General features: G+C 39.3%; 2 protein-coding genes and 1 long non-coding RNA gene across 6 annotated transcripts in view; 2 read left to right on the top strand and 1 right to left on the bottom strand.

The window, feature by feature from the left end:
* Positions 1-9,570, bottom strand: part of LOC149103671 (uncharacterized) — a 209,056-nt gene extending 199,486 nt beyond the window's left edge. The window contains exon 1 of the long non-coding RNA XR_016202138.1: positions 9,536-9,570. This is a non-coding gene — a long non-coding RNA (uncharacterized LOC149103671). The remainder of the gene's footprint in view (positions 1-9,535) is intronic.
* Positions 1-18,224, top strand: part of LOC110051481 (fibroblast growth factor 1-like) — a 181,346-nt gene that overhangs the window by 42,647 nt on the left and 120,475 nt on the right. The gene's annotated exons all lie outside the window — the stretch shown is intronic.
* The window catches only part of LOC149103669 (von Willebrand factor D and EGF domain-containing protein-like), a 126,029-nt gene continuing 110,003 nt past the window's right edge, over positions 2,199-18,224 (top strand). The window contains exons 1-2 of one of the 4 annotated variants that reach the window (XM_089273954.1): positions 2,199-2,734; positions 8,041-8,094. In XM_089273954.1, the coding sequence (XP_089130080.1) occupies positions 2,278-2,734; positions 8,041-8,094 (511 nt within the window). In that variant the 5' untranslated portion in view covers positions 2,199-2,277. The remainder of the gene's footprint in view (positions 2,735-8,040; positions 8,095-18,224) is intronic. The other 3 variants (XM_089273953.1, XM_089273952.1, XM_089273955.1) reach the window with 3 other exon arrangements.

Below are 18,224 nucleotides of genomic sequence, written 5' to 3'. Positions count from 1 at the left end.
TATTTCAGGAGGCTTCTGTAGCTCGTTCCAAAGAGACAGAAATCACTGACCCAAGAAGTCAGTTTAAGAGGGATCGTGTTTATTAACCATAAAAGGATTTTTTTTCTACTTTCGGTTTAGGTTTACTCGACAGAAAGTCTCGGAAAGAGGGTTATTTCAAAATGTTATCGCATGCGCAGTGCATGCTTATAAAGTTAATGATTCAAAGCAAATTTAAAAGAGATGTAACACGTATGAACACTTCATCATGTCACAAATATGACTGGTAATTTAGTTTGTAAAATGAATTATCGCTGAAAAACATCAGCATACAACATTATTGATATCCTTTCGGACGCTCTAAATTTAGAATAGCTAGTGTTTGTTTCTTGCGCGTCGTGTTATATAACCACTAGTAGACCGTGAAATGGCTCCATTGTTAGTTTAGTTTAGCCAAAAAAGAATAAATTAAATTTAAAAAGACTCATAAAAACATGATCTATGCATGTGCGGTGCAACACGGTGCGACACAAATGAACGTTACTAAACGTAAATAATCTCCCAAAAACGTTTTCTATCCATTTCCATGAGACAGTTGGACAAGACTCTGTTTCAAGGACTGGTTGTTTAAAACCTGAGGAATTTATGTATTCATATGCTACTTCGGAGTTATTTCCGCGCCATGTAACTGCGGATGTTTACGCCAGTTGGCTCAGTTAGCGAGTCAGCCACGAGATTGAAATCGCTCTGTGAGAAGTTCAGTCTCAAGAGGTCCTTTTAGCTTTCGCATCTAAGGATTTGTTTCGCCTTTTTATTTTTTTCTTACTTTATTATAATTTCGGTATATGTTCAGTTTAATGGAACCCTCAGAAATGGGGTAATTAAGCTTGCAATTATTACATGCGCAATGCCAATAATCCAAAAGGCAATTAAAAGAGACGATAAAGGAACAGTTGGCAATGCAAAAATACGACCTGTAAATTAGTGTGATAATTAAATCATCACCAAAGCAGCTTCTGCAACATTATCGATATCCTTTGTCTAAATTTAGAGTACTTCAAGTTTTCAGAAGAAATCAAGTTTCATCAGGCAATTATCACATTTTTTTGTGTCTAAAGATGCTGTGCTATTTTTATTGACATAAAAAGTCGCGGTCTAGTGGTTATTGAATTTTTTTGTTGCCTACCTCGAAGATGATAACGACGAACTTCAAAAGTCATCAATAAATCACACGTAACTTAAAATCCATAAGCAACTACATTCCTACACAAAACGGTTGGCATTCTCCCGTGTTACGTAATATAATAACTTCTGCATTATAGTGTCGATCCTGGACAATTTTCCTGAACTTTGAATGTTAGAACTAACTGATTAAATTATAACTTACATTATCACGCAACAGCGATGGCATGTTCTGTTGCCACCACTGATCGTAGTTTCCTGGATTTTGGTAACAAAACCGATTCAACCTGATATTGATTTTGAAATCCATTTAATCCGAGATTTAAAGATGAGTTATAAAGATTAGAAATCACCCAAGAAGAAACACCTCCACTTATCATCACCAATAACCCACCCCTCTCCCTCCCCCCTCCCTTTCCAATTTATCGATTATAATTTGGCAATGATGATGAAGAACGGGCCCGAAGAAGACTCATATCTACTTCGCTTGCAAAGTTAAGATAATGCATCTTTAATTCCCCGTTTCTCTGGCCACAAAGGACAAACGATTTCTATTTTTGTCTCTGATGACATACCAGTTGAATTTCCATGGCTTGTTGAGACATGTTATGAAAAACAAAGGGTAAAAAAGAATAAATTATCTTCTGTTTATTCACTTGAGCATCAAAAAGTGAATGAGGTATGCTCGAAACTAAGAAAATACTACAAAGGCTTTTAGACAACTAAGGTGCAAATGAATTAAGGTGTGTGCTTGATAGCTTGACAGCAACCAGCAATACAAGAAAAGTAATTTTCCTTCCTATCTTTTCCCCGCCACAGGGACATCGTAAGTTTAAAAATAGTCGCCCAGCGCTCGTTAAACACTTTGTTATGGTTACCTTTGTTACTCAGAGTATTAAAACAAAACCTTTCACGTTGAAACAAAGGATGCCCAAAATCTTCTTTGAAGGTTACGGAAACGTATATGTTTTGCCAGACCATACATGTTTTAATAGATGAACCAATCAGAGCATTACATTATACGTGCAACCTAATCAAGTGTTGACAATAATCGTCAGAGAGGTTTAGACGTTCTTTGAGAAGGTGTATTTAATATTCCTATCACTGGCTTCTACAATGTATTCTCATGGCTCGTTGTTTCTGAAGTTTGCTATACTCCTTATGTTTGAGAGATGTCGTGGTCAATCTGACTGCGATGGATGCTGTGGTGACGGAAATTATACAAAGATTGACGAGCCCCGGCGAAGCATTAATAGTATCTGGGAAGTTGGCCAAGTGGCACTGTGTGATAGAGATCTACCTTGGGGATGGTATCGTTTCACTAGCTTCGTAGGCTCAGAAATGCCAACATCCATGGTAAGCCCAAACCGTTGTGGCACCGTAGCTCCAGTGTGGATGAAGGGAACACACCCCTCTGAGCTAGATGGAACAGTTGATCGGAAAGCCTGCATAAACTTCTTTAACATAAACAATGGCTGTACTCAATCGTTCGACATAAAGGTTAGAAATTGTGGAAATTTCTACGTCTACTTTCTGAGACCAACATATTCCTGCGCCATCGCCTATTGTGCAGGTAAGCGAATCATTTTCTTATGTAAAGTCGCTTTCCTAGGTTACGTGACAGTTATAAACTGTTTCGGTGAATAGAATAATATATCTATATTAGTTCTCGTCAACCTGTGTAGTACAGGGAATACGCAGCAAGATATTATAGCCCTCGCTTTTATCCTGCACTAAAACTCTACATTATGTTATCATCGAAATTTACTTTGTTTTCGCCAGTGCGAAGTTTATGTTTGCTGATAATTTAACAATGACTTTAAACGAGAAGCATTCTGAGAACGCAGGCGGAAGCTTTGAGAAACTAGAATAATTGATCTCGTGCTTGAGCTTGTATAAACACGCCAATAAAAAGCTGGTTTAGTTCGAACTCGCGACAATCTCAATCGCCTCGTTAAAAGACGCAGGTGCCACTTACTATTCGATTAGAAAAGTCTAACTTTCGAGGGCAAATAGTCATATAATTTGTCAGCAAGTCTCAAATCTGGTCTGGGACTAAGGGGCTTTTAATCTGCTGGTCACTGAATTGAATAGTCAGATGGTTCCCGACCAATCTACCGTGAGAATTCGAGCTTTCCACTCGAAATAAGAGACGGATATTGCAGGGGATGAAAATCTCTAGCCCACTTCTTTTGCCTCGTTTTATAGTTTCTGGGCAGGTGTTATCGAGATAGATGCATCAAAAGGAGAGAGATACCCTCTCATGAGCCTTTTGTATTGCTGCATACTTCAAAATACATCTTCCTTAAAATTTGCAACCATTCTGTCTCACACTTTGAGCTCTACGCATAACAGTTATTCCCTAAGAAAACAAAATGTTCTTCGCGTGATGACATCACCAGTTAACTACTAAGTCTCCCTCTTCCTCGGTCGTGAACACGGGAAAGGTGGATTTTGCGAACTGTGAATATTTGTAGCAAACTAATGAATCCAGCGATAATTTTTGGAACTGGCGATCAGGAAAACAAGAAAATTATTGAAAAAAGAAAAACTATTTTTTGGGTTTACAAAAACTAAAAATCGTCGTTGGGTTCAGCTGACCTTTATCGGCAATTTTGGCTCAAGTCTATTCCTTGTGCAAAGTGTAATGTGTTAAAGGACTGAAATTTTCAGGCAATATATAGGCGGCACGCAATGCAATTTCGGGATGAAAGGCTTGCCAGAAGGTTTACAAGTAGTTTGAACTTATGCCCTATTGAATGTGGTTAAATTTTTTTCAATGTTGAATTTTGACCTGGCACCGAATTTATGCGCCTCGACGCCACCTCTTATCTTTGCAGAGAAGTGAATAAATGAAAACGCGTAAAGTGATTCCAAAGATAACGGTAACGAAGTATGTGAGTGCACATTGTATCCAAAACCCGGAACTTGCTTTTAAGAACTCTAGCTTCTGAGCTGTGTCAGATTATTTCATTGTCTATTTTCAGAATTAATCCCCTTCATCAGGTTATTTGGGACTGAAAGTTCAACTGCACTAAAAAGTAAAAGAAGGTTAACTAATGTATGAAAAATATGCAGTGTTCACAGGACGATGGAGATCACGGAATTGGGCTTAAGTAACAGATGGCAATTATCTTATTCAGAACATAGACACGTGCAATCTCCTGACTACTCAAACAACTTCAATCCCCATACTGCTTGTTAACAGGAAATGCTTCGCAAAAAAAATGACATTAGGATACAGGTTTCCAAATGCAAAATGTTCTCAGTCGTAGTTTAGAACTTACTGAAGTTGTGTTTCATGAAAGGTAGTTTCAGTGGTAGAAGTAGGGCCGATAAAGTTCATGGAGTTCACCAATATAAAGCTTCGTTAAACTTCTCTTCACCTGGTACTAGCTAAAGCCGTATGTCCACGTTTTCTTGTTTGCAAATTTATGTTACACGCTTGCGAAGTTGCCATCCTTAAAGTACACCTAACCCCCAAATTTTTTTTTCGCTAAAACAAATCTAGACTTTATTTGAAGCATTTGGGCTAAGAAATTTTTGAATTTGGTTGAATCCTCGATTTTCTATGCCCTTTCAAAGTCGCGATTAAGTGTTTCACGACCGCGTTTTAGGGAGTCTGGGGCGGCGGTACCTGATGAGGTCTACCCAGGAACCAAACACAATAGCGCCTCAGTCAACTCTCTGTATTTGCTCGAGAAAATAGAACGCAAAACTAATCGTTCCGATGTATTTTGAGACTAAAACGTCCAAGTTTTGTCTCAGAATCATTTCTTTTTCGTCACTGGAGTCAGAGTTAAGTTTCGATTCGGAAGCCTCCGAAATAAACTTCGATCGAGCGCGTTCGACAACTGTGAAATCACTGCTTAGAGCTTTGAGAGCAATTTACAATATTTCAAGCGACGACGGGGAAGACGTCTTTGCGGACGAGCTGCTTGTATATTAGGAATGGAAAGCTAGATACGAAGTGGAGGAGCAGGCAAACGAAAAGCAGGAAAGAAAACTCAAGGACTGCTTCGGATGGTAATTTCGTCAACTAAACATAAGATTTCCAGGCGTGTTTATAGCCCGTTTACATTTGTCCTTACCGAGAATGCATTTTGTCAAGGTTCTGTTAAATCCGGTTTGTGTTTTACTTTCAGTTGAATGCTTCATGTTTATAAGAGCGACGTACGTGTTGCAGTTTTCGAGACTTGCTGACCTCCAAAACATTGGCTTCGATCGATTGAAAATCGTATTGTTTGGACCTGTATTTTTGAAGCTGCGGGAAGCAAGGCGGAAGCAAACATTTCACACAATTACCGATTTCACATTGTCACACGTTTTAAGTCGTAACTCCAAATAACCAATGTAAATTGTTCTCAAAGTTAGCAGTGAAATTCGTGGGATAAGCGAAAAGGATGTGTTCCCTAAGCGGTCCGCAGATAATGTTACGCGGTCATATTTTCGACGCTATTGCACAGAATCTTTGTCGCACTGCTGATTTCCAAACCTTCGAAAAACTCTGTGAGTCTAACAATTTTGTTATCATGTAATTCTAGAGGATTAATCCTCGACTTTCATCTAAATCGAAAGAGAAATAAGTGTTGGTTAGCGGTGTACAGTTGCGATCTATTTCCATATCAATATAACGCTTCTTGATCATGACCGGATCACACAACTTTGCCGGTTATGTTATAAATACTGCGGGATTGGAAGATATAGGTTGTCGGTAGTATTTCTACAAATTGCTGGTTAGCTTTAAGCAGAAAATTTATGAAAATAGCGTTCGAAAGTCTGCGGAACAAATTCCAGTGAGAGTTCTTCAATGGTTCTCACAGATTCAGTTCGCTTGTTTCGGTTCGACAAAATCAACCATCGTTTACGTCTTTGTTGCACCATTAGCCGATCATCGTCAGTAAATTGTACAGTATATCTTTCTATAAATCTGGAATATTGCTGCAACAGCCGATAGCACCTCTGGAAGGCGTTTCTGCGCGCTTTTCGAATGTGTATTGCACCATCCCGAAGGAAATGAGAGGAAATGAGATATCCAACCTTCCTGGGTAGACGTCACAAGAGCCGCTGGACCCATTCTCCTCAAACTCGGTCGTGAAACAAAATGGCGGTGTTTTGGAGCTATTTTCGAGATTTCGTCGTGGCACAGAAAATCGAGGATTTAACGGAATCCAAATTTTTTTTCGCAGAACTATTTCAAATAATAAGTAGATTCGTTCTAGCGAAAAAAAAATTTTGGGGTTAGGTGCACTTTAAAATATATCCTTGATTCTCAAAAATTACTACATTTATCAGTTTTGGGTTAAAAAAAACAGACGATTTGCTCTGAATACAGTTAAATTTATATCTCCAAATTGGCTGGGTCGTGTTGCAGCTCTCGTATTGAGTCTTACATGAATGGCTTGATACCGTTTGAGAGAACAGTGGAATGAACAACAGAAACAATGCACCCTGCCCTCAAACAATAACAGCTGCTAACATGTACAATGTACAATTACAAGCTTACGAAAGCTGCCACACTTGTGAATTAGCTTGAACTGGTTACCCTAACGCTCCATTCAGGTCCAGGTCCCATTCCAACAAGGAAGCCCAAAACCTTAGGCATTTCTTATCTTGTCTGTTCCATATAAAGACACTGATCCTACAATTTCTTCAGTGATTTAGTTAGATAACCAAAGTTAAACTTTTCTCTAAGTTCTTTTTTCGTGAGTAAAATCATTTGATTAAGTTCCACAGAAGCTGTTTGTCTCGAATTTCTTGAAACTCATAAGCCACATTTACCATCGGGATCGTAATGAAGATTAGTGTTACGCCTCCAAAATGAGGGGCCGTATTATTGTTCCGCAACAATACTGGAATGAGCGATCACTTTTGGTCTTAAGACCTATTCAATATTATTGATATTATTGATATTTTGAATGATCTCTTTGACATCCATACTTGCCAATATTATTCAACAATGATCTTGCCAAAATACAACACACTCTGTCTTTTAAACAAATACCATGACCAATATATTGAAACAAACTCGGTTCAGTAAGCTCAACACTCTTTCATTATTCACTGATAATGTCTCATAGCCACATTGATTTGTTTTAAGAATTTGAGTTTGTCGAGCAGTTTTTAAAAGGAATGTGAGGGGCAATTATGGTTGGACAGCTATACCTCTGGTTAAATTTGTTTTACCACGCTAAAACGTTTCCTGATTATAACAGTCAGGGTCCTCTCTTACCTTAACTAATTGTTTTGAATCTCTCTGATGACGTGACGTGTCACGTCGTCATTTTAGTAAAATTTAGTAAATATAATCTGCAAATAAGCGGCGAATTCTGCATTTATTGATCAATACATGTTAGCCTTTTTGATGCAAATTTAAATAATCTACCTTGTTAATAGCACACTTATAGGTGTACTAGTCTTCATTGTTACTTGCATTGTTGCAATATGCAGTAGTACCACCGTCGTGATCTACACCAGAAGTGACTACATCATGAGACTAACAAAAGTATACAGTTATTTTTCCCCCTTATTTTTAGCTTTTAATTGTACATCTAGTTTGCTTCTGGAATAAATAAAGTATGTTGTTAAGTTATATTATTTTTGTGCTAGCGCTTTCTTTGATTATATAGACTCTTTAAGCACGTTGTCTCTTTTTTGTTCACTTGTATGTTGTAGTGGCTTTCCCTCAAAATTCTCTTTATGTAGTAATGAACCAAAATGATCTCACATTTGTCTTTCTGACTATATGTTGGTAGGAAGGTAGGTAGGTGGATAGGTCGCGGTATATAAAGAAAAGTCATTGAAATGTAACCGAATACCTCATCTGCGCAAACAAGTACAGCACTTAGCGCTTAAAGGCCTATTTTAATCGTGTTACAGGTACTGAGGAACCTTGTCCATATGGCAAAATTGGAATACCAGATGATTGTAACGGTATGTTGTCCTTTTCATAAACGCGACATTTGTGCAAGTCAATCTCAGTCTTGCGACTCTCTACATGTATGTGCCATAATGTTCATAGTATTAGTAATACTAACAATGATATCAGGACAACAATAACAGTTACGATGGGTCGGGTAAAACTACCTTGACAGGCAATAAAAGATGATGAAAATGGCCGCAGTTTAGCGATAATAATGATAAAACGATTTATGGAAATCTTTTTATGGACACAACGTGTTAGGACTTTTACCGGAAATGGGCTGAATGGTATCTTAGTGGAAGTTTTTGTTGCAAAGTCAAAACAACTCAGTCTCAGCAATTTTGTGTCAATCTCAGCAATTTTGTGTTGATATTACAACATCACGGGATAAACTTTACAGCGATGACAAAAAATGTGGGCATCAAAAACAATTACCCGTTTTCATGTGACGTAGTCATATTAAAAATTAAAAGTTGCCTACCCTTCCGAGGTTTTAGGTCGATCAGAAAAATACCTTCTAAGAACTTGACGTTTGACAACGTTTTATCTCGACAGGGTTCTTCGTTTAATAATAGAGCATTTTTGATTTTCCAAGCTTTCGGGTTGCCTGACATCGAAATGGCGGCCCAAAAAAGCTGTCGCGCAGGACAAAATACGAGTTATCGCTCAATGTTTTCGGAACTAAACAATTCTTGCGCCAGAAGAAACATTAATTTAAATGTTTCGGAGCTCTAGAGTGATAACTTTTCGTTTCAAAAGCAAAAATCAATGAAATCAGATGATCCAGTAATGCCCGCAATGTTGGTGCCCATCCAGATGGGCGCCAATATTGCGTCTCCATACAAAGAATGGCGTCTCTGAATAACGTGCGAATGAAAGACCGCGCTGACCTCAATCTTGGCGGGTTTTTTCCTATGTCAATCATCCATCATATTCCAGCTTCTTGACTTTATTTATGGAACAGTTTCAGGGCCTTTTTATGGCATCAGTGAAACCAACAATGGGCCTCAAAAATAGGTCATTTCCGGTTCCTCCTGATTTGCTTAGAAGAGACCTACCTTTTGATTAATGGTAAAGGTAACAGAAATATTCCTGCAAGCTAACATCTCTACTTAGTATCGGGCTGCAAATAAATGACTTTAGTTTTGTTGAAATTATTTCTTGCTCTGTGAAGGAGTTGATGAAAAGTTCCCTAATATGGTCAAAATGTAACCTCAGGGGACTCCCTTGGGGCTGATATCCAGAACTCGGGTAGAAAACAGGCGATCAATGAAGCCGGAGCTTTGGTTTTTTACATAAGTCTATATACATAATTTGTGTGTGAATTTGTTTGGAGAATCGACTGACCCCAGTTTCCAAGTCTGTCCAGTATCTCTGGCAAAAGCTCTCAATTTCCAGGAAATCCATAATAACCAAATCCGTCAATAAAACTACCAGGTATTGCAGCAAAACATCAAAAAAAAAAAAAAAAAAAAAAAAAAAAAAATTCAAAAGCTGTTCATTTATCCTTCGCGGAAATTTTAATATGTCAGTTGTGTGTCCATCATTTTTGACGTTGCCGAGGAAACCGCAAATTTCGTGTAGGTTTGACCAAAAACCAACTTTTTGGACATAATTTCGTATTTTTTCAAGTTTTTTCATCAAATTTCAGAAATTTACCAATTAGTACATTTCATACGCATTCTGGCTTGATTTTGTATTCCGTTATTTTTTGACAAAATGGCGCTCTTAGTGCTGTTGCCATGACAACAGGTTTGCCGCTGGTGCTGTCTTAATAAAAACTGAAATCCCCAGTTTTTGTCTTAAACCAAGAACCATCTACTCCACCCAATCTAATGATGGGAGTTAAGACAATATGGGAACTATATCTGTTCCAAGTAGGACCCTTTGTCTGACTTTAAAGGTTGCAAATGGGCATATTTGTTTTTTTTGACAGAAAGAAACTGGAGCCGAAAGAGTTGCTATGGCAACAGCACTAAGGGTGTCATTTTGTTTCTTTTGTGATGTACATTTGTGGTGCCAAGTTTCAAGAACACTGCTTCAATAATCCCAGAGATATTGTTAATTCAACATTTTACAATTTTTAGCTGCAAACAATATGACATCATCACTGATCTAATTTGTACAATAGAAAAACGTCAGTATCTCTAAAACGAAAAAAGATATTTCAAAAAGAAAAACGCCATTCTTCTGTATTTTGAAAGGCCTTTCATATGAGCGGAAAATATTTTCATGTCATATGCACTTTAAAAAAATCATTTTGTAAATTTTTGTAAGAAAATGAAACAAGCACGCTATTCAATTGTATTTACAATTGAGACCATGCATTACCTACATAGTGCATTGGCGTGACTGTATATGCATGAGACACTAATTGGGCGCGCTTGCCAATTGCAAAAATTGTGTTCACTTGGTCAACATCTTCTATACATTACTCGTGATGTTGAACGCAACAGTTTTCCGCTTAAGGCTGGTTTTCGCTAGCGACGCAAGCACAAGCGCAAACGCAATAATTCTTCTTTCACCGTGATAACGGCCTTGACGTAGGCATAAGCACAAGCGCAAGCACAAGCACAAGGATCAAAATGTTCCTTTTTCTTGGGTCATCCCTATTGCTGGCGTTTGTGCTTGTGCTTGTGCTTGATCTTGTGCTTGCGTCGCTAGTGAAAACCAGACTTTAAAAGGCAGCAAGCTGCAATTTTAGCACTACATTCCTGAGGCGATCACCCAGTTTTGATATTCATAACCAACGTTATCAAAATAGTAAGGTCAACGTGCAGCTCGTGCACTTTTGTTCCCTGAGGATTAATGTCAGTAAAAATATAAGAAAATCGTTGTATTTTAGTTGGAGATTGGATGCCCTAAAGGTGGAAAATGCCACGCCATCTCTTACGATGTCGCCATACAAGGAAAAGGGCTAAAATAGCTGCGCGAGAAACTGCAGAAATAAAAAGAGATTCACCTGCCGATGCACTGCGTCAATATTAGGTACCACAATTACTGGGCTGGATAAAACATGAAATTGCGCGCGAAGTGGTACTCTTGAAGCATTGTTGTATTGTGTCCCGAATTACTATACAGTGCAGCCCTAAAAAATGCACGGGCAAGATGTGGCGCAAGAGGTTCTTGTGCTGCAATAACACGCAAGCTCCGCAAGAAGTGAAAAATAATGTCGTCTTTTTTTTGTGCGGTTCACCTGTACGAACATTCGAAACAGAAGAAATTGAAAATTTAACTGCAAGAAGCCGTAACAAAATGTGAATCTTACCGCAAGCCGCAAGAAGGAACAAGACGTTGCTGCTGGTCAAACCGCTCGAAGGTACTGTTCGTAGATCCGTGTTGGTGGTTGAAATGCTCATCGCTTGCTAGCAATGTTATCTATAAGATAAATCCCTGCTGTGGGAGGAGACATAATGTCATCTTTATTTTTTGAACAGCACACACTCAAAACAGTTACTGTTGCAACGTCGACCGCTGTTCTTCGAAATTCGATCATATTTCGTACACCTCATTAGATTGACGCATGGTCATTTGCAACATTTCTGGGTTTACTTGTTCAGCCCTGCCCAGCCAGCAGTTTCTGAACTGTCCTGAAAACGGCTGGTCATTCATTGCCGTAATTGCCTTTAGCATTGTTATTTTTGTCCGATGAATACGGATTTATGGTTATTTAACTATTATTTTCTTTATTCACTTGTGCACACTTACGGGGCCATTCAGACGGAAACGCACCAGCACTGCGGGTATTGACTGTTCAGGTTGTGTCGAGGACATTTTCGAGTCCCGGTTATAAAGTCTCATGAAATCGCATATTAACTGGGAGTAGACCTCTGGCTTCAAACTTTGAAAACTTATTACATTACAAGAAGAAATGCCATTAACTAGACTAAGTATCTTCCTTGTTTATACGTTATACAATATTGTGTACAGCATTGAAGACTATGCAACTTCTTTCAACCATCTGAAGGAGACTAATAATCTCATTGCGGATATATACCTCAGCCATTTTGCTAGCTTTGTAATTGGGAAATTTAAATTATGTAGTACAGCATAATCATGAAGAAAATCTTGAAGTACAAAAAAGGATTGTTACTATTTGAGGTTTCAGTCAATAAAAATAAATAAAAATCATCATCATCATCATCATGAGACTGCAATTAAACCTGAAAAAAGCCTCTCTTCAGGTCAATTTTTTTAGATTACTTTTAAAAACACTTTCAAAACCATGCAATTAGTTCATTTCAATAACAACAAAACAAAGCAAAACAAAAAACACTAGTGTACATCTGTCATATCAGATTCTTGCACCATTGCAAGAACGTTCAAATTTAGACAACACAAGCTAGAAGATATTTAATCCAAAAGTAGAAAGAAATGTGGTACCTTGAATAGTATACCGATATCCTGGCTGAACATAAGTTGGCTACATGGTGTACACTTTTAAAACATTCGTTGCATATCAGCTTTAGATCCATAAATCGACAACGTATTTTTCAACCAATCAGCGGTTTTTCCGCCGTGCCAGCTTACCCTGAAGACTATGACGGCTTTGAGTTGTACTGTCCATCCAAGATAATTACAAAGTCATTCGCCAATTGGTCCTAACAGCAGGGTTATCCTGGGGCAGAAAATATGTAGTGTATATATATATATATATATATATATATATATATATATATATATATATATATAGTGTATATGTTGTTCAAAAAATGCTTAAATGTTGTTGTTTATAGTGAGCAATGCGCTTAGCTACACCTAGCTGATTGGCGGGCATGCCACTTAAATTGAATGAAACAAATACTTCAACCTAATTAAAATTGATATGATTAAAAATCCCAACTGTCTGGAGAGAGACTAGTTAGCTATTACAAGGATGACCATGACGAGACGCACGGGGCTTCCACTGTAAGTACCGCAGAGAAATGGTAGGAAATTTTCCTAGCATTCCTCACATACTCTCAGTAGGGATCTTCGTCTTGCGGCCAGGGAAGGCGTCATAATCTGTTTCAGTGACATGTTGATGATGTTAGATGAAAAATAGACCAGAAAGGGCCGATGGAATATGAGACAAACTTTAAAATGAAGTCACGATATTAACAGTGCTTTAAAAGTAAATAGAGCGTTCGAGTCATTCCCAATGCTTTCAACTGATGGCGGACTCCACCGACGCCAATAATCTGGAACAAAACAAGGTCATTATATATCGGATCACGTCTAAACACACGTGAAGAAAGACTTGGGCAGGAAAAAAACGTGAGCGGACAAAACCGGGAAATGCCGATAAATCAAGTAATCCCGCAATGATGAACGAATTACACAACATGAACCTTCCTCTGCTTCTACCCCTGAACCAAGTTCAGATCTACGCACTGAACTTAAAGATACCAAAGTGCCTACGAATGGATGTTGAGCGCGGCAAGCAGACGTAAATGTCCTGTTTACCAAATGAACGCCATGACAATAAACCCTGAGCTTGCATCGAGATGCTTGCCAGGGGCGAAAAGGAGCGTTTGATTAATCAATCTAAAACAGATCTTAAGGAATAAAAACCCAGATGATCTGGAATACTTGTCTGAGTATGTCGTTGGCAGTGGGAGCCACGCGCAGTATTATCATGCTCGGCAAAAAAAGAAAAAAGCCCGACGAGAACTTAGTACATGGAGCTAAGATAGATTGTCAGTGCTTTAGTAGACCATGCACGGCTACCGATGGCTTGGCCAAACGCTTAGCCAATGACTCGTACACGCAACGAATCGTAAAAGTCCGTAAGCAACGACCTCCGAAAGAAGTGAGCCCACCCCCCATCCCCTAAAAATAGAGGAACTAAGGCTCAAAAGTTTAATTATTTTTGCAATCAATAACCTGAATAACGTACGATAAACTGATGACGATTCAACTAGGGAAGGTATAACTTATTCCAGGAGGCGTCATGAAGCGCCCTGGTAAAACAAACCCCGCAAAATTTTCATCAATTAACAAGAAGGCACTAACAGGACCTTTCCTTCAAATTGAAATTACTAAAATTGACAACTTTGCATCATTTTTAACAGCAATGCATAAAAAGAACGTTTAAACATATTGAAATTAAAAACTCGACCAGAGCAGTTAAATATTTATAAAGCAGACTAACGTAGCAGTGCATCATGTACAGTAAAAATAGTTTAAGGAATCTTACATCAAGGTCTACATATAAAGTGCCTACCCATGTCCCAGCAACATAAATTTCAACTGGAGCGAAGAATTTCTGGACGATTTATAAGAACTCAGTGTTTTTACGAATTACACCCACAGCCTTAGACGAAGACAGCCCTGCTCTCATAGAATTAAGAAAAATAAGAAAATAATAATAATAATAATAATAATAATAATAATAATAAACACCGGGAAGAGATACTTATAGTAGAAGTCATTTGCGTCCCCTCATGGGGTGCAGATTCTCGCCCCTATCAACTTTCTTCTTTCTCGTAAGCTCTCGCGCGTTTAGAGATGCGCCACACTCGCGTTTTAGGTGCGGGGATCCCAACCAATGCTTACCTAACTTTTTAAAGATGTTACTTTCAGCCCTCCCCCAAATCTACACACGTGTGTTTCACTTGTGGAAGTCTATTGATTTGGACAGTACATGGGTAAGATATTCCCGCCTATATCAACTTTCTTTTCGCTAGTAAGTTCTAGCGCGTTTGGAGATGCACCACACTCGCGGTTTTGGTGCCGGGATCTGCTTACTGGACTTTTTAAAGATGCTAGCTTTGGCCCTTCTCAAATCTACACACGTGTATTTCACTTGTGGAAGTCTGTCGCTTTGGACAATGCCTGCGTTAAAGATTTTCGCCCATTTATATATTTTTTTCACTCCCGTGTTTTCGCGCGTTTAGTAATGCGGAAAACTCGCGTTTTTGGTGTGGGGATCCCAAACTATGCTTACAACGCTCTTTAAAAATGCTAGTTTTGGCCCTCCACCAAATCTACACAAACGTATTGCACTTGCGGAAGTCTATCGATTTGAACAGTGCTTAGGTTGGAGATTCTCGCCCATATCAACACTCGCGTTTTAGGTGCGGGAATCCCAACCAGTGCTTACCTAACCGTTTAAAGATGCAACTTTTTGCCCTCTCCCAAATCTACACACGTGTATTAAATTTGTGGAAGTCTATCGATTTGGACAGTGTTTGGGTGAGGGATTCTCGCCTATATCAGCTTCCTTTTCGCTAGTAAGTTCTCGCGCGTTTAGAGATGTGCCCCTCTCGTGGTCATGGTTTCGAGATCTCAAACTATGCTTACTGGACTTTTGAAAGATGCTAGATTTAGCCCTTTCTCAAATCTACACACGTGTATTTCAATTGTGGAAGTCCGCCGCTTTGGACAATGCTTCGGTTGGAGACTCTCGCCCATTTATATTTGTTCTCTCGCGTGTTTTCGGATTAAGAGATGCGCCACACTCGCAATTTTGGTGTCGGCATCTCAAACTATGCTTACAGGACTTTTTTAAGATAGTAGATTGGGCCCTTTCTCAAATCTACACACGTGTATGTTACTTGTAAAAGTCTATCGATTTTGAATAGTGTTTGGGTGACAGATTATGGCCCATATCAACTTTATTTTCTCTCGTAAGTTCTCGCGCGTTTAGAGATGCGCCACACTCGCGGTTTAGGTGGAGGGATCCTAACCAATGCTTACCTCACTTTTTAAAGATACTACTTTTAGCCCTCCAGTAATTCTACACACGTGTATTTTACTTCTGGAAAACTATCGATTTGGACAGTGATTGGGTGAGAGATTCTCGCCGCTATCAACCTTCTTCTCGCTCGTAAATTCTCGCGTGTTTAAAGAGGCGCCTCACTCGCGTTTTAAGTGCAGGGATCCTAACCAATGCCTACCTAACTTTTTAAATATGCTACTTTCAGCCCTCCGCCAAATCTACACACGTGTGTTTCACTTGTGGAGGTCTTTTGATTTTGGACAGTACGTGGGTAAGAGATTCTCGCCTTTATCAACTTTCTTTTCGCTAGTAAGTTTTCGCTCGTTTAGAGATGCACCACACTCGCGGTTTTGGTGTCGGCATTTTAAACTAATACTATTGGACTTTTTAAAGATGCTAGATTTGGCCCTTTCTCAAATCTACACACGTGTATTTCACTTGTGAAAGTCTGTCGCTTTGGACAATGCCTGTGTAGATCTGAGAAAGGCACAAATCTAGCATCTTTAAGAACTTAGGTAAGCATTAGTTGAGATCTCCGCACCTGAAACGCGAGTGGGGCGAAAAGAAAGGTGATATGGGGGAGAATCTCTTACTTAAGCACTGTCCAAATCGATAGACTTCAACGAGTGAAATACCCGTGTGTAGATTTGGGGGAAGGCTAAAAGTTGCATCTTTAAAAACTTAGGTAGGCACTGGTTGGGATCCCCGCACCTAACACGCGAGTGTGGCGCATCTCTAAACGGGCGAGAACTTACGAGAGATAAGAAACTTGATATAGGCGAGAATCTCTAACCCAAGGACTGTCCAAAGGTGTAGACTTTCAAAAGTGAAATACACGTGTGTAGATATGAAGGAGGGGTAAAAGTAGCATCTTTAAAAAGTTAGGTAAGAAGTGGTTGGGATCCCCGCACCTAAAACGCGAATGTGGCGCATCCCTAAGCGCGCGAGAACTTACGAAAGAAAGGAAAGTATATATGGGCGAGAATATCCAATCAGAACACTGTCCAAATCGATAGACTTCCCCAAGTGAAATACACGTGTGTAGATTTAAAAAAGGCCCAAATCTAGCATCTTTAAAATCTTAGGTAAGCATTAGCTAAGATCCCTGCACCTAAAACTTGAGTGGGGCGCATCTCTAAAAGCGCGAGAACTTACTAGAGAAAAGAAAGTTGATATGGTGGAGAATCTCCTACCCAAACACTGTCCAAATCGATAGACTTCCACAAGTGAAATACCCGTGTGTAGATTTGGGGGAGGGCTCAAAATTGCATCTTTAAAAACTTAGGTAGGCACTGGTTGAGATCCCCGCACTTAAAACGCGAGTGTGGCGCATCTCTAAACGCGCGAGAACTTACGAGAAAAAGGAAAGTTGATTTGAGCGAGAATCTGCAACCTAAGCATTGTCCAAATAGATAGACTTCCACAAGTGAAATACTTTTGTGTAGATTTGGTGGAGGGCCAAAACTAGCCTTTTTAAAGAGCCCTGGAAGCATAGCTTCGGATCCCCACACCCAAAACGTGATCATGAGGGTGCCGCACCGCTTGCGCGCGAAAACACGCGAGTAAAAAGAAGATAGAGATGGGCGAGAAACTCCATCCCAAGCATTGTCTACAGCGAAGACTTCCACAAGTGAAATACACGTGTGTAGATTTAATAGAGGGCCAAAATTAGGATCTTTAAAAAGCCCAGGGAGCGAAGTTTAAGATTCCAACACCGAAAGTTCGATTGTACCGCATAGCTAAACGCGCGAGAAACGACAAGGAAAAAGTCCTTAAAATTTCCTCCCAGGCATTGTTCAAATCGATAGACTTCCACAAGTAAAATAGACGTTAGAGATTTGGAAAAGGGCTAAAGCTAGTATCTTTAAAAAGCGAGGCTAGGCATGCAAAGTTTGGGATCCCCACATCTAAAAGCGAGTGTGCCGCCTCGCTTAGCGTGCGAGAACACGCGGGAGAAAAGAAAATTTACATGAGAAAGAATATCTAACCCAAGCACTATCCTAATCGATAGACATCCACAAGTAAAACACATTTGTGTAGATTTGGGAGGGTAAAAACTAGCATTTCTTAAGAGCCCCTTAAGAAGAGTTTGTCATCCCCAGACAAAAAACGCGAGTGTGCCGCATCACTAAATGCTCGGAAACACGCCAGTAAAAAAAGGATATAAGTCGGCGAGAATCTCCATCCCAAGCATTGTCCAAAGCGACAGACTTCCACGAGTGAAATACGTGTGTAGATTTGAGGAAGGGCTAAAAGTAGCATCTTTAAAAAGTTAGGTAAACAGTGGTAGGGATCCCCGCACCTAAAACGCAAGTGTGGCGCATCTTTAAACGTGCGAGAACTTACGAGAGAAAAGAAGGTTCATATGGGCGATAATATCCAACCCAAACACTGTGCAAATAAAGAGTTTTCCACAAGTAAAATACACGTCTGTAGAAT

This window comes from Orbicella faveolata, unplaced genomic scaffold, assembly GCF_042242905.1.
Source record: "Orbicella faveolata isolate gen_17 unplaced genomic scaffold, um_ofav_v1 contig_35, whole genome shotgun sequence".
NCBI lineage: Eukaryota > Metazoa > Cnidaria > Anthozoa > Scleractinia > Merulinidae > Orbicella > Orbicella faveolata.
This window is presented reverse-complemented; position numbering and strand designations above follow the sequence as displayed.